The sequence below is a fragment of the Pseudopodoces humilis genome, chromosome 9 (assembly GCF_049639895.1).
Source record: "Pseudopodoces humilis isolate 2021_Gansu_Grassland_sample_001 chromosome 9, ASM4963989v1, whole genome shotgun sequence".
Taxonomy (NCBI): Eukaryota; Metazoa; Chordata; class Aves; order Passeriformes; family Paridae; genus Pseudopodoces; species Pseudopodoces humilis.
In genome coordinates this window covers 14167198-14186255 of record NC_142208.1, presented here as the reverse complement: position 1 = coordinate 14186255, position 19058 = coordinate 14167198, and the positions used below count along the sequence as shown (strand labels likewise).

Below are 19058 nucleotides of genomic sequence, written 5' to 3'. Positions count from 1 at the left end.
ACATGAGATGTATTTTTCCTTGCTGCCATCTGATGCATTATTTCAGTCCTTGTGTGCTGGCACGTTTCCCATTGGCTGCAAATGGCGTTTGGAGGCACGGCAGAGCCAGGCAGTGCTGGTCACCTTGCCTTGCAGAGCCTGAGCTGGCTTTTTATTAGGATCACCCACACTACTGGGAGTTATAGAATAAACCCTGATCTTATCTTCAGGTAGCCCAAACTGTGCTGCAGGAGTTAGGATAAAACAACACAAAGTAGAGGAGACTAAAAATAGGTTTATGGGGAATTTATAGGCTTGAATTCGATGCATTCAGAAATGGTGTAGGTTAAACAGCAGCACAGCTGTCCCAGATGTGCACATATACTTTTTAGTTTGTTTCAGATTTTTGAGAAGGATTTCTAGGTTGTCAGACTGTCACCTTTTAATGATTTGAATCCAGCTTAGCTTGTAGCATTTTGGTTTTCATGGAGTAGAGCAGCCTAGGTTTAATAAAACATCTCCCATTGCTTTCACACTTAAGTGGGAGGTATGCCTACTATCCAGCTTACAAGACTATAATAGTGCTGTCTCTATGTAAATTTATGTGACATGTGCTCTAGAAAATTGCTTAAAAAATGAATGATATTTCTACAGTTTACTGTTTTTCACTTTAAGTATGTTTTCTGACAATATGTCTCCTATTAATCATTTAAGCAAAAGTAGTATGTTAAAGGAGCCATTCAGAGGCAAGAACCCGTGGTTCATTTAGTGCTCTCTGAAAAAATTCCTTATTGATTGACATCCTCTGTGCTTATGTGATGTAATATTTATAATATGTCACAGAGCCATACATCAAAACAAGCCTGTCCCTTGTTGCATTTCAGTGCAGAAATGTTGATTTCGGAGGAGAGGTCAAGGTAGTTTTAGGTCACATCATGGCAAACCACTATGTCAAAGTGTGAAAGGAGTCTATTTATATATCTGCTGGAAACTGCAACGTTGCTTCCATTTTCTTTCCTCTCAATTTTTCAAAACCCTGGGTGTTTTTTTCCATATAAACTAGGTTAATTTAAACACTTTTAAGAAAGAAGAATGGGCTTCTAATTAGTTGAATGATTTATGGTTCTGCTGCTATCATGAAAGCTTCTTGATCCTTTTCCATTATTATTTGTTGCATTATAGGAAATGTATTTGCTAGACAGCATTAGAGTCAAAACCCAAAACCATGGGTCGATCAATTGATCTATCTGCCTATCTTTAGGAAAATATATATCACCTACATGATGGAACTGATTAGAACTGCTCTTCTAATTTTACTCTGAGTAGCTAATTCAGAGTTTTGAATACACATTGTGAGCACAACTTTTGTCCTCCAGTTTCAGCATTTTTTAATGGTTTGAAATAACTTTTTTTCCTTAAAAAAATTCCTTTCCTTTAATTTTGCTAAATTTATCAGAAAGCATCAAAAGATTACATTTATGTGACCTTGAATTATGTAAAAACTTGAATTATGTAAACATTGTGCTTCACCATAACTTCAACTGGCTTTGTTTTGTTCTGAATGGGAACTTATTTTTTTGCAAACTTTTGCAGTGACCATTGGAAACCACAGCTTCATTTTTCATTGAACTTTAATTTTGTTCCTACTGAGTTCAATTAGAGTTCAGGCTACTTAATTCCTCAACCAGAAAGAGAAAAGTGCTAGAAATCAAAGTTTTACTTAATCTTCTCATTCCAACAAACTGAAAAGATCTGTAAACTCCCCAAAATCTTCATATTAAAAGTATGAAAAATAATGTTAAAAAAATTCAAAGTCTAGTGATTCACACTGATCTTAAAAACAGAGGTTAAAAGCAATATTACTTACTTTAAAAATAATTAGGTTTTATCAAAAATACTTGGAAAATAAACAAAACTATGCTTTTGGTTAAGAAATTATCATCTGCTTCTTCAGATTATCCATTGGTATACCATTTCTATCATTTCATTACTAAAGCTCTTTCCTAGTCTTTCATTAAAAGTACATTTTTATACTGAAACATTATTGTGTTCTTTTTTTTTTCTCAAAATAGTTATTTTTTGTCTAAGAACCACAGTAACTTGTCAATGGGATATTTTTAGGGAAGAATAAAAGCTTTTCTTTGCCATCCCTGCTATTTCTTCTTACATTTCAAATGTGTAGGAGAACAAACTGATGAATAAAAAAAAATTCCTGTGTTATTGGAATTTTTGCTTGGACAGAAAAAGAAAATTGGAAGTTCCCTTCTGCGATATTTTTATAGGCAAACTTGTTTGATTCATTTTAAAGACTCATGAGATTTTCCCATCATTATTAAAATGGCTTTATTTTCTTACTATTAAAAAAAAAAATCATTCTCTTTTAAGCTTTCTATGTTTGGGTGTTAATATTTTGTAAAGGTACATCTTGGTGGTGAGGGCAAGGGAAAGCAGAATATCTAATATGTAATGGTGATAGGAAAATTTAGAAGCTTTTGGCTCCAACAGGAAGCAAGAAACACAGAAAAATAGCTTGCAAAACAGTGTCCTCTAAAATAACCTAGTCTCCAATCTCTGCTTTGAAGATTGCGTGAATGCAAAGGTCATGACCCAGAGATCAAAGTAACAGAAGTCAACACAGTAATTGCTGGTTGCTTCTGTTGTACTCACAGTTGGTCAGTCCTGTGGGTGTATTGTTTGCAGTGAAAACTTCAAACGTGGTGTTAGTGAACTGTGAAAAATCATCTGGGTCACAATGTATTACAAAGCATTTGTGAATGCTGCAGGTGACCTCACCTATTTTCATTAAAGCGATATGATTGTGGAGAATTCATGCCATGTGTGAAGTTTTCAGTGCTTGTTCATTCTTCTTTGCTCCTTATTGACATTTCCTGGAATGATGCATTCATTAAATGCTGTTGACATGGAAACAAGGGCAAGTGGAAACAAATGCCTGAGTTTATTTTAAAGTAGCTTAAAAGTACATGTCCTAGATATGCTATCTTTGGCTGGGGGAGCAAATGATGATAACCTTATGAAGTCCTTTTAAGATGTAACAGCAAGAAGGGAAGTGCATGTGTATTGTATGAATTAACTTTTCAAGCTAAATCAGCTGTTCCCATTCCACAGCTTTGTCTGTGAGAACTCACAGGTCTTCTAGCATTTTCAGCATTCTTGCAGTTTTTGTTTGTTTTATTGTTGTTTTGTTTTATTTATTTTATTAAAAAATTGCTACAGAATTTGGCTGTCTATTTTAAGTAGTCTTGTATTTGGATGGTGATATAGATATCTATGTTCAATAAGCAGTAGGAGACTAGAAGTTCTCACTCAGTAATAAAAATAATGCTAATATACATGATGAGTACCAGTGAAGTTAGTGTTGAGGCTCTCTTTCAGCAGGAAGAGTTGAAGTCTTTACTTCTCTATATGTTCTTTATGTACTTAATTAGATGATTAGGGTATTCCCTGACATCTGTATAGTCTATGAGTCTGTGCTGCTTCAGTGTTTGAGTGGAGCCTTGTCATCTCACCAGCACGTGGAAAAGTTTGTGCTTGAAAGACATCAAATGGCCACACAAGGTCCATCTGAGACTTGCCACTGGAAGGGTTCATGAGCAGGAACAATGACCATGTGTTTGTTCAGACAACTAAATTGAAGTCCATAATACCCAACTTGTCTGTACTAACACAGGAAATCAAGGCAAAACTAAAGCTACTGTTATACATATAAAGAAAGATTTTTCTAGTTCATAGAGTTGTTTACTACTCTAAGGAAGAGCAGAGTGTGTTAAAATACTTGGAGGTGGTGTGGATTTCTGTGTGACTTGCAAGCCCCTTAGAGTTATGTGGTCCTCACCAAACAGTGCCAAGGCTGCTCAGGGTCTTATGTGACCCTGTGACCTACCTCATGCCAACATCCTGCCCTCTCTTCTGGAAGATGCTGGTTTAAGTTTATGGCTCCTCCTCCTTATCTGGGTATTTAACAAATGTTTTTGTTGCAGAGGAAATTATATAGCCATATATAGGCTGTTTGGGGGTAGAAGGGTAAGTTTTTTGGGGGTGCAGAAGAAACAATAACAGAACGTAATTTAGTTCACTGTCATAAACACATTTGTTCAATTCTTCTGATTTCATTTTTTTTTTTGTCTTTCCCCATTAAAATGCTGACTTAAATAAGCCAACTTCAGGTTATTTATTTTTTCTAATTTACAGTAATGTAACTGAGAGCATAATCAGCCATTCAAAGTTTGAAATAGGCATATTATTTTTATGCTCTATGATTGTTAAGGAAAGGAAATATAATAGCCCAGAAAATAGAAAAATGAAAGTGAACACTTTCTGAAACAAAGAGCAAGTTGCAGGTATGATACAAGTAGAGCTGGATATTCCTGCATACTTGCAAGCAAACTTTTCACGATTTTTCACAGCATGTATATTTTTTATTTTTAACTTAAATATTGATGCACGTAGTACAGTTTTATATTCCAGTTTTTGTTAATTATAGTACAAACTGGAATACTATACAGAATATAGTTCTTAGAATTGTCTTTCATTAAAGGTTCAGTGGAAGATTTTGCAAATGGGCCTCTTTTCCAATACCCTGGTAGTTCTGTGTGAAAAGTCTTAAAATGGAGCTTACTGCATGCAGCACATACAAAATTGGTAAATGAACTGTTAATCTTTATTTTCATTTTTACTAACTAAGATGGAAATAATATAAAATTTCATATTCTGTGGTCTTTTCCCATATCTGAGTGGTCCTGTTGATATGATGAATACTTGTTATGACTTTGTTTTCATGGGACTCTTGGCACCCATGCCAAGAGCCAAGGTGGGGGAGATGATTCTGAACAAAAGAAGGTTGTTTCCACTTAAATAAATAATTTCTTTAATCCATTGTGAATTAGATGATCAGTTTGCAAGCAATGATAGGTGGATCTGTAAGCACCTTCCTGGTGTGTCTAATTTTTACTTTTCTCTCTTTGAATCTCACTTTTATCCTCATCACTGAAGATAATAACCTTCTGTCACACCACAACAAAGGTGTTAGAACCCAGTAACAGCAGTTTCAGAACACATGGAACACTGCTAAGTTTTAAAATTATTAAGAAATAAAAGGGGGGAGGGGAAATAGGGACACCCTGCCCCCCAATTTCTAACCTAGATAAAATTTTCTAAACTCAGTGTAGAATCTAGATGGATCGTTCTTCATTAACCAGTGTGCTTTTAACTAGTGATTTTACAAGTCTAAAACAGGTGCAATGTGTCATGCAATTTATGGGTCCCAGTGCCTGCCATAAAGTATTTTATGATGGCTGTGTTCTGTTATTAGTAGCTGTCTTTTTCTGCAGCCATTGGTGTTTGATAATAGTCTTAAAACACCCAAAATTACTTACCTGCAAGCAACATTCCATAGTCCCTGTTGACAGTTTGAATAAGTTTAGTGCCCTTTTGTTGTACTTTACCTTCAAAACAAACTGATTGAACCATCAATAGCTCCTGAAAGCTGACAGAGGCATGTCATCTGGTCTAACCCTCTGATAGTAGGTTATCTGTGGGAGTTAACCTCCCTGCATTGTTAACCGAAATGTTTTATGTACTAGGCAACTTTAGGATACTGCTGTGATAACCTTAGTAACTAAGTCATACATCACAGTAAAGAGATTTTGTGCAACAAATAACCCTGGATTAAATTTACAAGGGTTGAATTGATATTGTAGATTGTTCATTCCCAGGCTTTGGTAATCCTTTCCTGTATTTTTTATGGCAAACTTGCGTTACATTTAGATTGAAGCTGCATCTTCATGTTTCTAGCTAAAATGTATCCAGGAAGCTTGCTGGGTTTTTTTCAGCCATTTAATATGAATGTATTGCATTATTTTCAAATAGCATAGACACTTTTTTTCCCACATTTAGTAAAAAGAATATGAATAAATGAGATTGCATTTTGAATCACCTTTTAAAATAATGAATTGCACATATACCTTCTTTCTACCAGAGGGATAATATTTATGGTACCTACTTTTTAGTATTTGCTTTGCTTAAGGAGTGCAAGTTTGAAAAAAAGAACCAACCCCACTGACTTGTGGAGCAGTTTGCTGTTTAATTTGTGTGGGTAGGGTTTTTTGGTTTTGTTTCTGGAATTGACAAGTACTAGTGCTAATTCTGTTTTTTGAAATGCAGTCAGGATGGCTTAAAAATACAAAAATACATTTGTATCAAGGAATGCTATTATAATTTTAAGCTCTTTTGAAATGATTGAGAGACTGACATTAGGGCTGTGATCCAAAGTCAGCATAGATGACAGTGCTGTCTTATTCTGTTGTCATTTTTGTTGCAGCCTGCTTTTCAATGGCATATTTCATTCCATCATTAAACATTTGCTGATTTTCTAATACCGATGTTTTCTTCACCTGAATATTCATCTTTTCTCACCCTACACTTAGTGGGTGTCTTTACTCATTTTTAGCTTCACTCTTCTTCACTCTTGACATATTGTTTCCTTCTGTACGTGTCTTCATTTGAAAGAATCTGTTGTCATCAGAGCTTTTCTGCCAGTAATGCAAGATGGATAGCTTCTCCTCCAGTGAAAGATAAGGCCCAGCAAAATGCCAGGGAGGACTGGAAGGGCGGCCAGGAAAGCTGGAATGAGTCTGAGAACGTGTCTGTCTCATAGGTCTGTAGCTGCTGTTTAAAAAAATGGTCTTAGGAGATGTTCTGTTTTGTGAAGTGACTCTCTTTCTTCTACTGATATAATTCAGAGCCATAGATTGAGAATTCACATTTAAATTGTCTGAGCATTTCGGAACTGAGTATTGTCACTTCAGTTAACAATTTATGGAAGTGTTGCTTCAGAGGAATGGTGTACTTGATGGAAAGCTTTATTTGCACCATTAGATTTTGCTTGGTTTTAGAAGGGGGAGCGTTACAGTAATTTTTACATGTTTATCTGGTTTAGACAGCAGTATAATAAAATAAACTTACCTTTTGAAACCTTTTTTTTTCCCTGTTTTTATTTTTTTTTCCCCAAAACATTATGCAGTTTTCTATTTCTTTAATTTCTTCCTCCCAGTACCAGAAGGGATGGGTATGATGAGGAGCTCTCTGACTGACTTGGGGTTTATGCAAAGCAGCTTGGCTGGGGAACACTATCATCACCTTTGTACCCTCTGCCAGGAAAAGCCTGATATTGCCTTCACTCTGCTTCACATTTGGTTGACTAAATGTGTACTTGAGGTGGTTAGATATTGGATTTGCTGTGTTTGTGCCTTGCTTTGGTTTTACTCTGCCATGTTCTCTCCCTCTACAGGTCAGAAGCCAACAGTGTTTTTCTGAGGCTAGAAAGCTGCTATCCTTCAAGTAGAAACAATAAATAGAATATAATACTGATGAATCCTAATAAGAACTTGGAATTCTTATATTTCCCATAAATAGTCTCTCCCTGTGTGCTTCTGCCCTTAATCCTGAGCTGGGATCTGTATGCCATAAGAACACCTTGTCCCTCTGGCAGGACCAAATTGGAATTCTCCTTCCAAATGCTGATCATTGTGATTTTAGGAAAATAAAATAAAAAATCCGAAGAAGTGTTGGCAAATGGTAAGAATTCTTGCAGAGAAGTTGGCTGGCAATTTCCCATATCTCAGATTGATTTTCTCCCTCTGTGTGGGCTGGAATCTTTGGTATCACTCAAAATTCCTTTTCCCAAACAGGCAATGCAAAACAATTTCCAAGTTATTCTGTTCCTTAGTATGCTTTATACCTCACTGATATACAGAGTGAACATACATGTCCATAGTGATAATTGTGGTTGATCCACAGTATTAAATGGTTTTGGCTTCATTTGAGAGAATAAAGTAAGTATTATAACTTTGTACATAAGATACATTGCATGAAAAAGGTGAATACAGAGAGAAGACACAGGCTGTTAATTTTGCCTGTTATTTTTTTAGTCATTGAGTCTGTGAGTATGTCTTTGTGTATTACTGGATTTTTACTGTGTGTATTTTGATATCTGTCAGATATTTTGTCCTGCACAAATTGACAAACCTGAAATTTCTCGATACTCGGAAAGTAACCAGGAGGGAGAGAGAGGAAGCCCTGATAAGAGGCGCCTTCATGAAAGTGGTTAAGCCCAAGGATGCTAAGGTAGGAGAGTAAATGTAAGTGGTAACAATAATATGGGTTTTTCTAACACTATTTTTAAATAACTCCAAGAGCCTGGCTGCATCTTTTGCTAAGGTAAAAAAAGAGGTAAAAGCTTTTAAATTAAAGGACCGATAAATGTGGTCAGATGGGGGACAAAAGCCTTAGTAATTTTTTTCTGTGTTTTAATGTAGAAACTTACAGGTACATGTCTAATGGGCTGTTGCCATGTGATCAAATTTCTGGTTTCAACCTCTGTTTCACATAGTAAAGTAGCTAATATGTGTCACTGAGCTTAAAAGAATATTTTTACCCTGTCCAAGGAAATGTAACAACTGTATGATATACTTTTGTGAAAGAATGCAATTTTTTCTGACAAGTTGTCCCCTGCCTTGTGTGTTAAACCCAAACTTCTATTGCAGATCTTGCAATTATGGTGTTTATTGGCTTTCAGTGAAACAGTTGATTCTAATTTTGTATGATGTTACTTAATGTGGTGTCCTGCTAATAAGCATTGACAGCACCAGAGAGACAGTTTCAGTAATCTGAGCATTTAATACAGCTTACATCAACTCTGGGCATCCTGCTGAAGCAATCAGAATGCGAATGTGAATTCTCCCCTTTTCCTTCTTTTTCCCTTGTTGATCAATACTTGATAACAGCAGTCTGTGGTGTGCTCGGAGTGCTTTAGCACTGCAGATCTTTCTTAAAACTCTGCTCAAGTTTTCAGTCTACTTGCTTTCTGTTTGCTGCTTTTTCTCTAAAGTATACCATCAATAATTTATTGCAGATTTCCAATAATGCTGAATAATAATGTAGTGGTTATGGAAATGCACTGTTTGGTAGCATAACAGTGTTGCTGGATAAATGCATTATCATGAGTACAATTGCAGTGCATTACAAATTAATTCAGACTGATTAATTTATAACTACTAAAATGTTAGCAGTTCTGATACAAACATTGCTTTGATATATTGTTTACCACTGCCTTTAGTTATTTCAGCTTCATGTATGAAATTAATGGAATAATTTATTTTTAAGCTGTGGTGCAGATCCTATTCACAGCAAACCATCTTTGAATCTGGCCAAATGCAACAGCTGAATTGTCTTAGGTAGAGCTTATCTATGTAATCTTTCACAATTCTAATCAGATTTTGGATCTGGTGAAGTTTTCTTTTTAAATTTATCTACCAGTTATAGGTATCTGTAGATATATATAAAGAGATCTCTTATTTAAGAGTTTACTCTGTGAATTGCATGCAACTTAAAAATAGTGTCAGAAAAAAACCGCGTCTCTCAAATTTAAAGTTACTTTTCAGGATTAAGCCTCTTTTTAAGTCAATAGCTAAGGGTAAATTACTTAACAAATTTAGGGATAACATCTTTATCTTTTAGATCTACAACTGAACCTTTTGTATAGTTTTGAATTATTTACCCATGAAGTCATATGATAAAGCATACATTTATTTCAGAAAATTTGCAGAAGACTCCAATTTACTGTTGTTTTTGCTATACTAAAGAGTTTCTTTATAAATGGCTCAGTACAAATTACTGATGGCAAAATCATTTTAAATTATTTTTATGGCATGAATTAATGCTTCTTAAGGTGTTATGAAATTACTCCCATCATATGAAATTATATACATATCACAGAAGTGGCTAATTTAAAATAAATATTAAATTTGATGCAGGTATTATAAAGCACTCCAAATAGTTTCAGATTTGTTCTTATTTCCTAGGATATTCATGTTTATAGTACTACATGCATGCAAACTCTTTCTATGTCTGAGAAGACTCATAGAATTTTCTCTGCATATACGCTGTGAGTTGCAGCTAGGTATGAGTACAGCTGTTGACAGCTCCACTTGAACACCACAGCAAGCAGCATTCCTCCAGAAATCACCAAGATGATGTGCACAGTAACTGTACTTTTGAATTCTGTCATGTGTTATACATTGCATACATAATGGGTTTTTATTCTCTAGCCTTCACATTTCCTGGATCTTGTGTTTTCTGTTCATCAGTTCCACTCCCACGTAGCTGTCGATATTTTTGACCATCTTCAGCCAGATTTAACAGGCAGGTACTGGTAATATATTTTAAGCTTTCTGCAGCTAGTTAGAGATTAACACCTTGATCCAAACTCCTAGGAAGATTGCAGCATATCCAGTACTGGTCATCAGAAAAACTCCTTAATAAGTTGGCATAGCGATATATGACCTTGCTGATAATGAACTTCCGAATAACATGGGTTTCTTTCCCTCTCACCTAAGGTAGCAGGCACTGTGTCAGCCAATGCTACCAGGAAAGGAGATGCTGTGATTAGTGTTTATGTTGGTGGATGCCACATGAAAATCTTCTGCCAGATTTAGTAACAGCAGTGGGCCTTTCAGACCTGTTTTTTCAGAGAAAAAAACAAAACCAAACCACTGAAAACAACAAACCAACAAAAAAAGTCCTAACTTACGTGGTGTCTTTTTTCCCCCATTATGATAAGAAGGTGATGGTGTGGCTTATTCAGCATAAAAGGCAGACTGATGATCTAAAGAGGCTGTGATGTGGGGAGTTGTTTTCATTTTAGTCTTGACATGAAATACTTGGGAGAGCAAAATACCCCACCAAGAAAAAAATACACAAAATGAGACTAAAAGCAAGAAATTTCCATCTGACTAGCTTGTGTTTACTCAAATGCGAGAGTATCTAGCAATCACTAGTCATCACTAAGTCATAAATATTTTATTTTGTATAAATTCTTTTTACTTTCATTATTCCCTATTTTTTTTAACAGAACACTACACTTGTGCTTTGCTTCATTTCATCCTTTGTTGAAAATGCATCTGTTTGTGATATGACTGTCTTATGGAAAGATACAATCATTTATTAGAAAACAGTTTAATGTTACAGTGCAGTATTCCTTCTCACTATGTAGGTGAGCTAAACTTCAGTATTCTGTTATGTTTGTGTTTTCTTTTGTCAAAATATTGAACATTGTATCATGCCTGCTTTTAATAAAGACTGGAGAAGTCTGGCTGGATAAGAGGCATTGAGCCAGATGAGGAAGCCTTGTTTAATGACCAGACCATGACCTCATTTCACTGGCATAAGTGTAGCTCAAAGTGGAAGATGCCTGTCCAGTGTGAAGTGTGTTTCTGGGCATGACAGCATTTCACATCAGAAAGACAGCTCAAGAATACGACAGTCAAAATTGCTTAATTGTGTCCCAGCTTTGTAATTATTCATCTGTGCTTCTACAAAGAGTACAGTTGTCATTTCTTGACATAATTATTTAAAACTGTACCCCTCTTTGGTTTATAGGTATATGAATTGTGCTTCCAACTGTTTCATTTTTCAAACTTAGAGATGCAAAGCAAATGTGATTTGAGAAAATGTGTTAAGACTACACATTTTTGCATTGCATATGATATGAATAAAATGAAATTATGGTGTATCAAAGTACATAATTCCATATTTTAAAGTCTGTATTCACGATCATTTAATCTAGATGATAAAATCTATTTAAGTGTGTTGCTATGAATAGATATATACTGTCATAAGTCTCTTTAAATATAAATTTAATTATACATATACATATATTTCCCAGTATTTCTCAGCCCCTCTTCCCCACAAATATATTTTGGCTTACTGCATTTTTAAGGTTAACACTTTCATCTGTTTTATTTACACTGGTGAAAGAAAGCAGAAGGAATTTGGTCACCAGTAGCAGTAGCTTATAGGGCCAAATCACTGGCAGATATACTTATACTTCCAAGTAACAAACTTAATATTAAATGTAGTTATTCTGCTTTCTTGCAGCTTTACCAAAAGCATCTTTTCCACTGGTTGTAAGGGAACTCTGTACAACTGAAAAAAAAAAAGGCAGTATAGGTGTTCTGAATTTTTTCAATATTTTTTTCACTCTCAGATGCATTGTTTTCATCGTAAGTTATAATTATGAAACCTGACATGGCATTTGTTCTCTAAGGAACTAAGATGGAGACACTGAAGCAGAAAGGCAAGTCTAATACATTCCAAGTAATAAATGTCTGTGATTCATGCCCACAGTGTTGCTTGAAGGGTAGAAGGAGATTATTTTATTATGATAGGAAGAGTAAATATTTAGGCAGTACCATTTAAGGAATAAAGTGAGATTAAATCTACATTGTTGCTTTCAGATCATTCTTGTGTTTAAGCTCATAGGAAAAGCTCTTTATCAAAGTGACCGATGCTGATATGTGCTTCTATTAAAGTCAGATGAGGCATAAGGAATGATTTCAGTAATTTTTATCCCAAATTATTTAACAAAAATCATACTTTTCTTGAATAGGTATGTTCTACCTGATTCCATGAATATAGGCAAAACATTTTTGCCAGTGTATCTCATGGACCTTTCTATCCCCTCCCTAAATTAGGAAAATGCAGCTGGTTTTAAAAAGTAAATAAAAGCAGACAGATAGAACTTTGGAGAACAGCTGCATTGCTCACAATCTTTTTCATTTTACCATTGCCACTGTGTAGAGATCTTGGTTTATGAATTTAGAGCATTTGAATAACATGCAGAGTAAGGTCTTGTAAAGTAAAGAATCATTGTGTCAGTGAACTGCTAGCTCATAAGATACCTCATTGAGAGAGCTTCCACACAACAGGGTTTCTTGTCAGATGCCAAATTTTCACATACCAAAACAAGACAAGAATACAAACTTAAGACTCCAATCTAGACTGTAATGCAGTAAATAATATTTACTTTAAGGACATTGTAGCAGTCACGCAGCCATTTTACTCTTCAGAAAGTTTATGCATTTTAAGCAGAAGTCTGTAACATGTTTGCTTCATAACCTGCTGTAATTCCAGCTGTCAAAGAGGGAAGAACAGATATGTGTGGGTCATATGTGCATTAGGGTGGAGAGAAAGACTCTTCTTCAGTGCTGGTTCTTACTGATATTTCTTAAAAAAACGTCCTCATATGTTCTTTGGGCTGCTATTATGTGGACTAAATTTCACTATCTTAATTGCTTTAAATATACAGAAGGAAAAAGGTGATGTCTCTTTCCTAAAATTATTCCTTTAAAAAAAGTATATGATTGTCATGAAGCTTGTGTCATTTTAGCCATTAATGCTCCCAGTGAATTTTTCAGATAGGAAGGGGTGTTATTCCTGGAGCTCTGGCCTGAATCCAGTTCAGGCGATTAAATCTGCCTCTATGGATTTTTCTACAGTCTCCATTTACTAAGGCATTCTTCTCCACCTTCTGCCCTAAGCTGTTCAGTAATGTTGCAGCGTGCTAGTTAACCAGCTGCTACTTTGCACCTGAAAAGTCTGTGTCTTTCAGTAGTAGTGAGCAAATTGATTCCTTTGTAAGACTTGATATTTGTAGAGCACTTGGAAATTCTCTGATGAATGGAAATAGGCACTGAATATAATTGATGCCTCCATTTAATTGAAGAAATTATTGTGACAACTTTATTACTTCTGGGTTGTTTTTTGTTGTTTTTTTTGTTTGTTTGTTTTTGTGGGTGTTTGTTGTTGTTGTTTGTTTGTTTGGTGTTACTTTAAATTTTCATTTATGGTTTCAGATATATGGAAGCTTCAATAGTTAGATGCTGGCTTTTGTATTGTCTTCTCAGTCTATTTAATAAAATGCCATTCAGCAGAATGTAACACCATGATATCAGACAGTAGGATCACAATCGTCTTAAATTCTTAATGGATCAATATGGCTACAGCTTTATTTTATAGGGACTTTTTTGTTTTGTTTTTCTTTTGGAAATAGGAGCACTACTGGTGTACAAGCAGAACTTCTTGTAGTTCTTCTTTTCAAATGCAATGGATCTCATTGTCAGACGACACCGGTGTTAAGCACAGGAGTTGTTCATATGTTGAATTTTGTAAAAGAAGGAAAATGGATTTAATAGGGCATTGGCAAAACTCTTGGCCAGCTTTTGTCTATTCTTATGTTCCTATAGGTGATTCTTTATTTTTTTCCTGGACCCTAAGACATGGTCATTTTGGCAAGTTATTCCCTTTGAAGTAGTAGTAGTAGTCTTAAGTATCATGGTTAGAATATATGTCAATTTTTAGCCATGAAAGAAAGGTCCAATTATAATTTTTCTTTCTGGAAGCTGTTTGTCTCAGCAATATTTCTGAAAGAGGAAATCAGTGGCAAACTTATCACTACCACAGGATCTACCTGGAATTTTGTACATGTGAAGCACCTGGTTTACAAGCTGGAAAGAGCTGTCATGGCTGATTTTGTATTTATTGCTTGTTTTGACTGTGGTTGGATGTCCCACAGTTTTCACAGCAGGCTTGGCAGGATATTTGTGTGCTGTGCTAGGATAAAGCCTGGCTTTGCTGACTCACTGACCCGAGAAAAGTTCCCCAGCTGTTAGAGACAGACATGGTCGGAAGGGCCACTGCCAGTGAGGACAAAGATTTGTTGTTGTGATCTTCTCAGGAGCATATCTTGCAGCAAGGAACAGCTAAAGGACCATAACTTCACCACGTAAAATGTGATGCAAGCACATCATACAGCATCTTATCGTGAAATGAGCGCTGGTTTTGGGTTTTTAGTGTTACGGTCAGATGGAGTCAGAGAGGAGAGGAACTAAGGGAAAGGTAAAATGAATGCAGTAATATTTATAATCACTTTGGAAAAAGTGCAAATGCCTAAAAGTAGTAGCTTAGTACCATTTTAGATACTCTAAAGTATACAGCAGATCCCATAGGGATGACAGATAAGTATCTTACATAGGAGATGTAAGTTTTTTTGAAGCCACCATGGGAGACCAGGCACGGATACTGTAGAGTGGCTAAAACAGCAATAGAAACTTGTGTTTAAGCAGCTGAATCCTGCCTTTCCTGTTGTGCTAAAAGAGAGATTGTGTGCTTGAAATACTGGCAGGTCAAGAACACCAGAGCATTACAAAAAATAATCCTTCCCTTCACTAACATCAGCCAGAGTGTGGTCCAAGAGTCAGATAGGGCTGTGATGAGGTCATCTCCTAAAAGCTCAAGCATATCAGTCATTCTCTCTTCATTAATGACTAAGAACGTGACCAATTTAAAGCTGGTTTATGAGTTATTTCAGGAAAAAAAAAAATACTAATTTGTTTTCAGAGAAGGGCTAATATTTCTTCCCTTGTCTCCACCCTTACCAGAAATGTATAGGCCAAAGGGCTATTTTGTAAGAAATCCTGAACTTTTTTCTTATGAGTTTCCAGAACTGCTCCCTTTGTCAAAGAAGAAGGATGCAACACAGTTTCATCTGCTCCCTTAAAATCATATTGAAGTTACAGATTCTGGTTCCAGTTCCTGAATGTTAACTGAAGCTGATGCTAACATTTTTTAAATTTTGTCCTTCTTGCAGACAATGGTCCTGGCATAAAATCTTTAAGATTAGGTTATGGGTCTGTGTTTCAGGGGAAATTAATTGTGTGGATAAAAAGCTAAAAAATATTTGTGAATGAGGACTGGTGATCTCTTTGAAGAAATTTGTGAAATTATAAAACTTTTGCAGTAAACTGTTGCTCTAATTCATCGTAGAAAAATGTTCATAGGAATACATACAAATTGTAATTAAATCTCTAATTAGAAACAATTCTAAAAATAAATAAGGAAAATGTCAATCACATTCAAAATGTCAATTCAATTAAAAAATGACATCACTTTGAATCCTGCTCTGTGAATTATCTGTTTTAGAGGTAGGTTTTCTTGAGACTTTAGCAGACAGGGAATCTGTCCCTAAGTGATATGCATTTAATTTTCAAATGTATATAAGGTGTGCTTCAGTTTTAATGTATTAAATGTCTTTACATCAAGGAACCCAGTAAAGTCATATGCACTGTCCCAAAGATGATTAATTTCTCTTTCAGCCTTGGTGGGATTTGAAAACCTTAGGTATTCTTTCTCGTAAAAGAATCTGTGGGATATTTGCTTAATGATTAAATTACTGTTGCCTTTGTGATGCTAACTTATGAGTTTGAAGCAGGAGATGAAGCTTTTTCTTGTGTCATTACAACAAACCATGCTATGTATCTTATTCTGGTAAATTTCATTAGGAAATGTATCATTTGGGTTAAAATAAAAGGTAAATTCAGGACTGAGAAATTAAGACTTTTTTTTCTTCGCACATTATAAGACTAAACATACAACTTTGTTCATGTAACAGTTACAAACAGTTCACTGTGTAGGCCAAATGCTCTCTAATGCAGTAAAATTAAGAAATAATATGCTTTGAAAGTGATTTATGAGTGTGGTTAAACTGCCAGATTTACAAAGAAATAGTTCAGATCTTGGGAAGCCTCAGGAGTCACGTCAAAAATGAATTTGACCATGATTTAAACTGCTACTTTTCTTACATGACATTTAATATGTGTACTTTGGAGGCCCATATGTCTTTAATAAAATAGCATTAAGTTTTAAATATGATATGAATGCAGTTAGTTTCTAAATTCATAACCTTTTCCACAACTCCAAAATGCTAACCAATAAGGGAGTCGCACATGCAATAAAACATAAACCTTAGAAAATAGTTTTTTATTAGAACGGTTAGACATTTGGCAGCTGAGTTGTAATGTAATAAATACGTGCAGCCAATGTGGGTTTATCAGTCTTTGTTTACACTGTAAGCAACTGGGACCAGACAACTAATTATAACTGAGGAGCAAAGGTCATGAAAAGTATATTTTGTCCAGTGAATCTGTGCTTGCTAGGCAAACCCTGTGATTCTAAGGAAAGTAATTTATTAAAAAGAAACTCTACAGCATGCTGCCCAGTTGAGTTTGTCAGAGTATGATGTTTATTAGTCATATGCTTTAAAACTGTTCTGAAGTACTAAGTGCTTCGAAAGTCATGAAAATATAGACATGAAAAAACATACAAAAATTACAAAGGATTTCAATGCTCAGGAAATGGTGGCCAAAGGAGTTCAGTGTTTCATGAGAACAGCAAAATGGTAGTCCTGTCTATGCTGAAGTTAATAATAACAAAAGAATGCTATCATATTTTAAGGGGTATTTTTGTGCAATTTGAGGTGTTCTACTAATTTTGTAAAAATAATGTATTTTAACGGTACTTTCTGAAACACAAGCTAACCCACAACAAACCAGCTTTCCAGTTTGCTTGAGCTTTTACTCAGAACAGCAAATTCTGGTTTCCTCTACTAATTCAACATGCATAGAACAATACTGCAAGCCTGTTCACATGTTCCAGGTAGTCTGACTCTCCAAAGAAGGCTATTGAAATGGTTGTGGGAGTTGTGAAAAGATAGATTATCTGTATACTCTGAAGTATGTGGAGAGGTGGGGCATAAAAACTTGATTGTAGTATACTTTTTCTTTCAAAATGCTTTCAAGTTGTTTGATTTCTGGTTAGTGTGGCTCTAGAAAAATGACAAACACTAAATTTTAAAAGTCTGCTTTGAGATGTATTGCAAAGTATATATTCAAATGCTAATCTCTATTCCTCCAGAATTATGGGTCCCCTAGAGCATCCAGAAAATTATTAACAGCATGTAATCCAGCTCAGTTTGAATGCATCTTTACTCTGTTAGCCAAATCTTTACATAATACAAATCATTCTACCTATAAAAGCACAAATATGTTATTGTTCTCAACAGGCAATTTAATGCAGCTATAGGGAGGAGAATAAGAGAAAAGAAGATTACAAGCTAGCTGATCATGCTTTTATTTCTCTTAAATCTCTCAGCATTTCTCTGTGGTTGTACTTGTTTAAAGATTGTACACAACTGTGCTGTCTACATGATTTGGAAAGCAAATCATGCTAAATATGAAGTTTCAATGGGTGCAGTTTTTAGGGGATTTTATACATTTATCACAAATATACATTTTACCCCAGAAGCAGTGCTGAACCTGTAATCTTTTTTCTTATAATTCTGTTGAAGACCCCAGTTTTGCTATAGAGAGCTCAGTTACATTTGCCACCCAGTTGTGCAGCTTTAGCTGTAGAATAGCTATTAAAGTTAATTATTTTCTGGAGGGTTTTCTCAAAAGGACTGTTATGGTGAATACACACAGAAAGCATATGAACAAGGAAGAAACCCATTTTATTGAAATAATAAACAGCTATCTCCAGCCATGCTGTGGAGTCAGGATCCTGCTCCAGTGGAGTTACGCAAATGTGACAAAGTTTAACTCACAATTCCTGTAAGCGGGAGGGTGGGTCACTCTGGCCTATGTGTGAGAACTGCTGTTTTTTATTGCTACACTCTGCTTGCATTTGCATTGTATTGCTCCTTGCATTATCTTGCCACCTGACTCTGGCTTGTGACTCTCACTGTAAAGTTTTGCATCTATATGATAATAATTCTTTTGCTCTTTTGTTTTGTTTTATTTTTCCATTAAGCGTGTGTCATTATATTATACATCTGCTAGCTAATCACCAATGATTGGAAATTTATGTAAAATGTTTAGATATGAGTAAGCAGTCAGCCTATTATTATTATTATTATTATTATTATTATTATTAATTGTACACACACAATGTGACATAAATGTTGGCTTTAAAGTGAAAGGTGAAGGCAGTAACACAAGAGAAGTCTGTCTAGGAAGAAGAATCGAGTAGGAGAGGCAGTGAATGTTCTTATTCTACCTGTTTTCATCAAGCCCATCGAGCGTGAACTGGAAGAAACAGTACATAATTCAATAGAAAAAAAATGTAATTTCTGAGTTTGAAATAGGGTGTCACCTGCATGTTTTGCAGTTAGCTACAGGTCTGGTCCATTGGATTGTTGAACATAAAGCATAAAATATATTTGCTGCTGAGTCTTAGAGCTATTCTTGGAGAACTTGCTCACTTTGCATGCATTTTGGCGGGAGTTTTGTGCTTTCTTTCATACTGTATATTGTTCAAAAGAAGTCTAACAAGCCACAATATTAACCCAATGCCCCAGGAGTGCTCAAATTTTTAACTATCTTCCCTTTCTA

At 35.3% G+C, this 19058-nt stretch overlaps 1 protein-coding gene across 1 annotated transcript in view; it reads left to right on the top strand.

The window, feature by feature from the left end:
- LRMDA (leucine rich melanocyte differentiation associated) overlaps nucleotides 1–19058 on the top strand; it is a 616838-nt gene that overhangs the window by 357586 nt on the left and 240194 nt on the right. The window contains exon 5 of the mRNA XM_005520506.3: nucleotides 7995–8121. Coding sequence (XP_005520563.1) covers nucleotides 7995–8121 — 127 coding nt within the window. The remainder of the gene's footprint in view (nucleotides 1–7994; nucleotides 8122–19058) is intronic.